This window comes from Protopterus annectens, chromosome 13.part0 (genome assembly GCF_019279795.1).
Source record: "Protopterus annectens isolate FY-2018-M chromosome 13.part0, PAN1.0, whole genome shotgun sequence".
In the NCBI taxonomy this organism is placed as follows: Eukaryota; Metazoa; Chordata; order Ceratodontiformes; family Protopteridae; genus Protopterus; species Protopterus annectens.
In genome coordinates, this window is record NC_056747.1 from 513184396 (window position 1) to 513193207 (window position 8812).

Below are 8812 nucleotides of genomic sequence, written 5' to 3' on the forward strand. Positions count from 1 at the left end.
AATATTTAGTCATACTTTTTATCTTGTTTTACTGTTGTTAATATGTATGTAACATGAGCGGAGTCTGCAGTTCAGATGTGATAAGCGCTCTACTACGGTTAATAAAAATAAATAAATTAAGGAGTTTCTGAAGAGAACTACATATGAAAGATACTGAAAATGAGTGTCAGAAATAAGTATGAAAATGAGTGCGAGACCAGTTTAACTATAACTGATACTTAAGTAAAAATGCAGCTTCAGGACATTTTTTTTTTCAAGTAAATACATGCAATACATGCTGAAAGACCTACTTGACAGGAGCTCTGCCACAAGGCACATATCTTTGAATGTTCAAATACTAATGATAGTCCACTTTAGGCAATGCAGCAGCCTTACCAAGTTTTCCCCATCTGCTTCAATCAATATGAACGGTTCTAGTCGTTTAACAGTGTGAACAGGATTTTTTATTATTATGTATACAAATTGTGAAAGTACACTATGTAATCTGAGTGAAGAAAAGACAAGTTTTTTTTTGCAGTATGGGCACATGGTAAATTTCAAATGGTAAACAAATCTGACAGACACTTCTGTAACTGTTGATGTCAATTTCTTGGCAAACATAATTGAAATATTAGGTCTTTACTACAGATCAGCATACAAATAAATGCCCCAACCATACATAAGGTACTAACATTTACTTTTTATCACCCAAGCTGAATATCAGAGCCACAGCTGAAATAAAAAGAAAGGCTAATGCAATCTCCATTAATTTACTTTGCTCCCATTGCTCTTCTAAATTTTGTTGTTTTTTCTGGCGCTGCTCCCTCTTCCAGCGCAATACACGTTCTCTCTCCAGTTGCTCACCATAATGTGATTTGTAAAACTGGTCAAAGTCAAAAATTGGCTTGCCAGAGGAAAACCTTGTAGCAACTCTTGTGGACTTTTTTTGTGGCACAGAGACGTCTGCTTTTCCTGATGGTTTCCCAGCAGTCTGCAAGTCAGAGCTACTTAGAATGCCCTTATCATACTTTTTGCGTAGTGAAATACTTCCTAAAACTGTATATGCCTCATTTATTTGTGTAAACTTCACAGCTGCTTCCTCACTGCCTGCATTTTTGTCAGGATGATAGATAAAGGACTGCTTGTAGTATGCTGTTTTAATCTGTGCCTGGGTGGCACCTGGGCTTATTTCTAATATATCATAGTAGGCTGTCTTACTACGAAAAAAAGCTTGGTGAAAGGTCTTACCGCTGTTTCCTGAATATGTTCTGCACACAAAAATAAACTTTCTAGCATGTTTGCTGAAAATGCCTGTGAAGCCCTGATTCACTCCAAAAGGCAAACTTCTACAGATTCTCATAGAGTTATTACCAAATACCTTAGGATGTACACCATAATAGAACCTTGAGTAAGGAAGGAGCCCAGTCCCAGTATGAACACTGGCACACTTATGCCCATTAAACAGGTGATGCTGTTCCCTTGTACAAGTCGTACTGCAAGCTGGACTCGGAGTAGTACAGTTCGTCAACATACAACAGAAAAATCCGACACCAGCTTCTCTGAGGACAAGCAACGGCACAAAATGATTACGATCTCTGGATGTGTTTGGTGTCAGAGTAATAACTGGCTTCCATGGGGAGTATTCTGTCAAAAATAAAAGTCTTTCATAGATTAGTTTCTGGAAACTGATGGTGTGACATTGCATTTCAAAATCTGTAATTTCTGCCCTGGACAAAACCGGCTGAGTCACAGATCGCCACGAATAATCAAACACTGGCCTCACGACTGCAACACCCAGACTCCGTCCAGTCCAGGCTGCCACAAACTGGCATATAGCAACTTGTAATCTGTTCAAAATAGTTCCCTTCACAAAACATCTGATGACCTCCGCCATTACTTTCATTACCGGTTACCTATACATATCTGGACAGAGCAAAGCAAACCGAAACCAAAGAGGCGGGAATAGTAAAAACAACTGACCATTTAGCAGCAACTAAAACAAAATCCATGCCACTTACGAACGAGTAGCACATAGCCAAGCCAACCAAGAAATTTTTTTTTTGAACGTCAGTCATGACGTTAGGCACGCCTACCGAATTTAAGACACTTCGCCTCGACGTATAATTAAAAGAAGGGTAACCTCATGAATGACTTGAGACAGTAAATACACAATTCTGAATTAAATTCGTTGTCAGTATAACGTAACAGTTTGAACTCTTGCTCCGTCGCAGACTAAAGACGTATGTGTGTTTAGGGCAGAATTTACGTTGTTATTGAAGCACGTGTTTGAGTGATTTAAGAAGGACGCAGGGATGGCATCTAGCAATCGGAGACCAGAGCATTTGGCTCCGCCTGAACTGGTAAGCAAACAACTTTCGGATTATAGGTTTGAAGTGCATTGGCACAGCAAGAAAAGGGGGATATTTTTCGAGCTACAGATGGTGAATGAATATCCAAGGAGAAATAAGTGAAAAAATGCAACATGGTGTAGTTTTTGTAAACAGACCACTTATTTGCGACTCTCGCAGCAAATGTTAAGGAGTTGTACCCATACCTTTAAACTTTCCAGATTTTTTGCTTCATATTTTTGGTCTGTTAACGGAAAGTACCAATTTGTGTTTTTTTTTCTGGATTTTTGTAGTAAATCAGTGAGGATTGAAGTCACTAAATAATGACAGACATTTGAGTTTCGGACTTTCCTTTAGAAAAATGCATGGTAACATAATTATTTTATTCTAGCAACTTTCTGAGTGTATAAGAGCAATATTTTAAAGTTGTCCGTATTTTGGGAGCTTTGTCCGTCCCCCATTATTTTCGGCTTGGTCTAATTTTTTGTGGTAAGACGTTGAGAGATGTGGCTGTACCGCTGCTTACTCTCCCTCGGTTAAGTGGGATGGATGGTGGAACACAAATGATTATTGAACAGGCTAGAAAAGCATGCAGGAGCAAAGGAGAGTATCTTATCTCTCAACCTTTTAGTTCAAGAAATCTGGACAAAACCACGAATAATGGGGAAGCAAGGCTCCAAAACGGGAACAGATTTAAAACCTTGCACTTATAAACTTAGAAAGCTGATAAGGTAACACATTTTGCAACATCATATTATTTTGAATGCTGTGAAGTCTGAACCTGAAACGTATATTGTTATTTAATGAGTAACACCTGAGTAATGGTTAAGAAATAACTTAGTTTCAGAGCAGGCCTTGGTCAATTGTGATTGTTTCTTAAACACAAACTTGTCTTTCATTAGCAGCAGTACAAAGAACTGCTGCTCACACCCTTGTTCTCCCCTCCCCCTTCCCTGTTGTAATCCCAAAGTTAGTAAATATTACCTGTGCCAGGCACCATTTTTATAACTACAACCACCCTTGTCACTATCATATGTTCATTTATCAGTTAACTCTGTTACCAGCTCCCTCATAAGAGCAACTAACAGGGTCTCGCTCCCTCATAAGAGCAACTAACAGGGTCTCTACCCGCTACATTCCCCACCCTGCCCCCCGCCCAGTGGTCCCACCTTTATTATACTCACAAACCCCTCCCATCTTTTCAGTAGCCAACCACAGCACTAACCCAACACTACCTCCACCATCATCCCACTACTATCACACCACCTCAGCTAACATGTGCAAGCATACCTTACCTATGCTCACGGCATGCACTCTTTGCATATCTTGCATCCTACCAAAGCTCCATCATTCCCCCACTCAACCACTACCACAGTACTACTACTCACACCACCACTCATGTCTCACCTCACTCAGCTCCCCTCCCACCAACTCAAGAAACATCCCTATGCACCCCCCACATATTCTACCAACTATATTACTCAAACATAAAGCATCTCTACAACTCTCCCACCATACCTGTTACCCAAAGAGCACAATCATAAAGTTTCCCTTATAAACAAACACATTCAAAAACAGAGAACTAATAACCTCATGCATATCTAAACTAGCCCTAAGTGGAGATATCCACCCCAACCCTGGCCCTACCATCTACAACCCCAATCCTCATCAGACTAGAAACCACAACTTCTCCCATATTACAGCCAATATAAAGCCAAGTGACTTCCTTCTACTAAGACTACATATTAGAAGTATATCCAACAAAGTCCATGAACTCCATGCCACCATAGACTTGCACTCCACAGATATAGTCATCCTGACAGAAACCTGGCTAAAACCTCACATTATCAGTGAGCAAATACTCCCTACATGTTATGGCATACTAAGAGTAGACCGGCTAAACAAGAAAGGAGGCGGTGTAGCTGTAATAGTTTCAGTATTCACTGATATCCAAAATTTCACACATTTCTTCAAGAAGCTAGAAGCAGTTTTTAAACTGAAGACACTCAATATTCACATGGTGCTTGTGTCACAAAACTCTTGCATCTAAACATGGACTGGACACCAGACAGTAGCTCAAAACATTTACATCCATACTTGTGCAATCTCTAATCCTCTGTACCATCTGACTATCGATTACTCGTTTCCTTAAATGTGTACCATACAGACTGCTTTTGCAAGTCACATAAAGGCATTTCACCAAATGGAAGGCACATATAATTGGTGATAATGACTCTTGTTCACAGCATATTGTGGCATTTTATACAACTGTGACTCGTACTACAGTACAGTAAATTGAATATTCCACTTCCTGCAACAGATCGCATAGCAGTATCATTATGGCTTCCTGGTAGAGTTTAAAACATTATTATGTAATCCAGATGTTATGTGCACTTAGTGAGAGAATCATCTTCTAGAAAATTAATACATAGATATGTCTGACCTATCAGGGACATGTGTGAAAAAGTGGAGCCACTGCTGTGTGTTCAGGCATTCTAATCAACTGTAATGCATATCTGACAATGCATGAAGCACCACTTGGAACCCCTTTCTTCTGCAGTACCACTGTAGGACCATTAATTCCAGTGTAACAACTGCAGGATCCCTAAACTCTGACAATCGGACAAGTACTGTTGGGGCCAAGTGGTATTACCATATCTCGCGTGTCTACTGTTCACCTCCCATTTTCTACTACTTCTCTGTTCAGTATATATTTTCAAGAAATTGCCTACGTTTAGAGATTACCAGTCTTCGTGTTTTTTTGTTTTTCTGGATGGGAACAAAGATAAGAATGTGTTGCTGCTTACTCCTTTTACTTTTATTCCACTATCAAAAATATCCTCCATAAACTGTCCCTCACTGATTGTAATTTTACTTCTCTGCCTGTTGCTAGTGTAATTCCCGTTTAGTGTTAGGTGGTTTTATGTACTCACTAAATATTCTGTACTTTTATACGGCCTCTTCTCTAACAGTCACCACCTTGACTGATTTTTTTTTTTTTTAACTCCGTATACTGTATGATAAACCTGTATACTGTTTCCTGCACATAAGTGTAATGCCTACTATAAACTCTATAATCTCAGTGTTCTACTGCTTCTAACTTACAAATACTAATCCTTTTTTTTTTTAATGTAAATTTGTTGAAGTTAAAAAAAAAATGGAACTTACAAATGGTATTGTTTTGATTTCCATGTAAATTTGTGGAGCGTTTCTTTCCCCTGGTCTCCGCTGAAAAAGGCCTATCAGTTCAGATGGACTAACACGGTCAAGTGTAAAATGTAGTTTATATTAAGCTAAGCTTTGAGTCCACTCCACAAAATGTGTATGTGACCCTTACTGGCTGTGTGCCTGCCATGAAGGTCTGAACCATGGGTTCAAATAGCTATTGGCCAGCTGGCATCCAGTGTTGGTTACCTTGGATAGCTCTGTAGAGTGAAAGCTGGACATAAATGAACCTGCCAAACGTGAACTGAATTGCTACACAATGTTGGTTTGCTCACAGGATGCAGCTTGGAAGTGGATGGCATGATGGTAAGGAGGAGGCTGGACATCCGATCTATCCAGAAGACAAGATGGAAGTGCAGTGCAGACAAGCTGCTTTCCTTGGGAAACATAGTCTAGTACTCGGAAGAAAGTTAGGACAGAAATGGTGTTGTAATGTTGGGGAGAGAAAGTCATCCTAAGCCAGTGGGCGACATAAGCACAGTTTGTGACTGACTCATGGCAGTCAGTTTCCAGTGTAATGACAGGCCAGTATTCATGACCTCAGCCTATGACCCACAGCAGGGTTGTGATACTGATGAAAGAAGTTAATTCAGACAGCAGTTGAATTGGTGTTGATAATGGCTGACTTGACTGCACATATTGGAACAGACCAAACAGGAGAAGAAGATTGCCTGGCTCCACATGGGTGAGAACTCTGGCAAATGGCATTACAGAAAGCCAACACATGTTTCAGAAACAGATACCTTAACAAGTTCACATCCAAGAGTAGCCAATATCCAAATTGGGTAGACTTCCCCTAGTAAGGAAAGCTTACAAGGGTGTAATCAATGATTTCAAAGCCACCCCCACCAAAACAGTCAGCCCACAGCATAAACCCAGGTTGCCACACTAAGATGCAGGCAGCCTTGACAGAGGGCTCTAAGGTCAACAGAGACCAGATTCTAGACCTGGAACTTGACAGTAAAGAAGTTAACAACAGTTAAAGGATATACTCAGGGCTCCACCAAGTAGAGGAGGAAATAGATGTAGGTGAAGAAGAGTGGCAGCACCTCAAACCAGCATGTGTGAGGAGTCATGAACTGATATGTGGCCAAACCAGTTATATAAATAAGCTACTTAAGGAAAATGGGCAGTGGAATGCATCAGTTCAGGAAGTCTGCAAAACAAAGAAGGAAAAAGTGGGAGATAGAAAACACCATCGGATTACTGCTTGTCTAACAAAGAAGCTAAGAAAGGAGTTGCAGTGTCTAAGAAAAGGGCATTGGAGGCACTGTAACATCTTCTGAAAAGGGACTTTTCAGGTGGCTGAAAGAAACTACATCAGGTTGCAAGGCAAACACAGACACAGAAAAATAAAGGCAGTCACATACCCTTTATAAAGCGAAGCCAGCATCAGTCTGCTCACTTAGTCCACAGGACATCAAAGACAGATGGAAAGAATATTTCCAGCAGCTTCTGAAAGAAGTAAACTGCAGAGAAAAAGTACTGCCCAAGAAATGGCCTATAATGAGAGAAGAAACGTAGCCCACCATGGAAAGCAGCAGGTTTAGAGAAGGTCACAGCAGATACAGTGGATATAAAAAGTGTACACACCCCTGTTAAAATGCCAGGTTTTTGTGATATGAAAACATGAGACCACAATAAATCATGTCGGAACTTTTCCCACTTTTAATGTGACCTATAATCTGTAAAATTCAATTGAAAAACAAACAAATATGTTGGGGGAAAAATATAAAAAATAAGAAACGTACAATAAGCTGGTTGCATAAGTGTGCACACCCTTAATCAAAAGGTGCTTCAACAAAGTATTAGTTTTAATTGCAGCATTCAGTCTTCTTGGGTAGGAGTCTATCAGCATGGCAAATCTTGACTTGGCAATATTTGCCCACCCTTCCTTGCAAAAGCACTCCAAATCTGTCAGAATGCAAGGGCATCTCTTATGCACAGCCCTGTTCAGGTCACCCCACAGATTTTCTATTGGATTTAGATCTTCTCTTCATCTTCAGCTTTCTAGCAGATGCCTGAAGGTTTTGAGCCAAAAGTGATTGGTATTTAGAACTGTTCATAATTCCCTCCACCTTGAGTAAACCTCCAGTTCCAGCTGAAGAAAAGCAACCCCAAAGCATAATAATGCCACCTCCATGCTTCACTGTGGGAATGGTGTTCCTTTGGTGATGTGAAGTGTTATTTTTGAGCCAACTGTACCTTTTGGAATTGTGGGCAAAATGTTCAATCTTGGTCTCATCAGACCATAACACATTTTCCCACTTGCTTTTAGGAGACTTGATGTATTATTTTGCAAACTTTAGCTGGGCCTGGATGTTTTTTCTGTGTAAGAAAAGGCTTCCGTCTTGCAACAGTACCCTATAGGCCAGACATATGGAGAATACGGGAGATGGTTGTCACATGTAGTACACAACCAGTACTTGCCAGAACTTCCTGCAGCTCCTTCAGTGTTGCTGTAGGTATCTTGGCAGCCTCCCTGATCAGTTTTCATCTCGTCTTTTCCTCAGTTTTGGAGGGGCGTTCAGTTCTTTGCAGTGTCACTGTTGTCTCATATTTTCTCCACTTTTTGATGACTGTCTTCACTGTGTTCTATGATATCTCCAATACTGTGGAAATTTTTTTGTACCGTTCTCCTGACTGATGCCCTTCAACAATGAGATAACTTTGATGCTTTGTGCGAACCACGGCGTTTGCTGTAGCAGGTAACTGAGTAAATATCAGGAAAATCCTACTAGGACAGCTGAACTTTATTTGAGGTTAATCAAAGTATTTAATTGATGACCAGTGTGTACCCAAGAAGACTGAATGCTGTAATTAAATCAAAAGGTGGTTCAAGTATTAGTTTAAGGGTGTATACACGCAACCAGCTTATTGTATGCTTTTTATTTTTTAAATTTTTTTCCTTAACATATTTGTTTGTTTTTCAATTAAATTGTACAGGTTATAGGTCATATTAAAGGTGGGAAAAGTTGTGTAATGATTTATTGTGGTCTCAATTTTTATATCACAAAAACCTGGCATTTTAACAGGGGAGTGTACACTTTTTATAACCACTGTATGATAAAGACGTTGAGTGAGACAGGGGGGAAATAACTTTTAAGGGTACTTAGTGTGGAGAGAGAGTTGTACCATAGACTACTGTAGAATAACCGTACTTGTGCCGGTGTACAATAAATGGGACATCCACTACTAAGAGCAGCACAGAGGCAGTAATCTGCTTTCACAGTACATATAAGTTGAGAGGCTCACTAAAA

At 40.0% G+C, this 8812-nt stretch overlaps 2 protein-coding genes across 2 annotated transcripts in view; one reads left to right on the top strand and one right to left on the bottom strand.

The window, feature by feature from the left end:
• Positions 1 to 420: 420 nt before the first annotated feature.
• On the bottom strand, positions 421 to 2023 carry DNAJC30 (DnaJ heat shock protein family (Hsp40) member C30). Its single transcript, XM_044054139.1, has one exon. It carries the CDS (start codon positions 1880 to 1882, stop codon positions 674 to 676), a length of 1209 nt encoding a protein of 402 aa, XP_043910074.1. The 5' UTR covers positions 1883 to 2023; the 3' UTR covers positions 421 to 673.
• Positions 2024 to 2108: 85 nt separating this feature from the next.
• Positions 2109 to 8812, top strand: part of BUD23 (BUD23 rRNA methyltransferase and ribosome maturation factor) — a 566502-nt gene continuing 559798 nt past the window's right edge. The window contains exon 1 of the mRNA XM_044054140.1: positions 2109 to 2339. Coding sequence (XP_043910075.1) covers positions 2292 to 2339 — 48 coding nt within the window. The 5' untranslated portion in view covers positions 2109 to 2291. The remainder of the gene's footprint in view (positions 2340 to 8812) is intronic.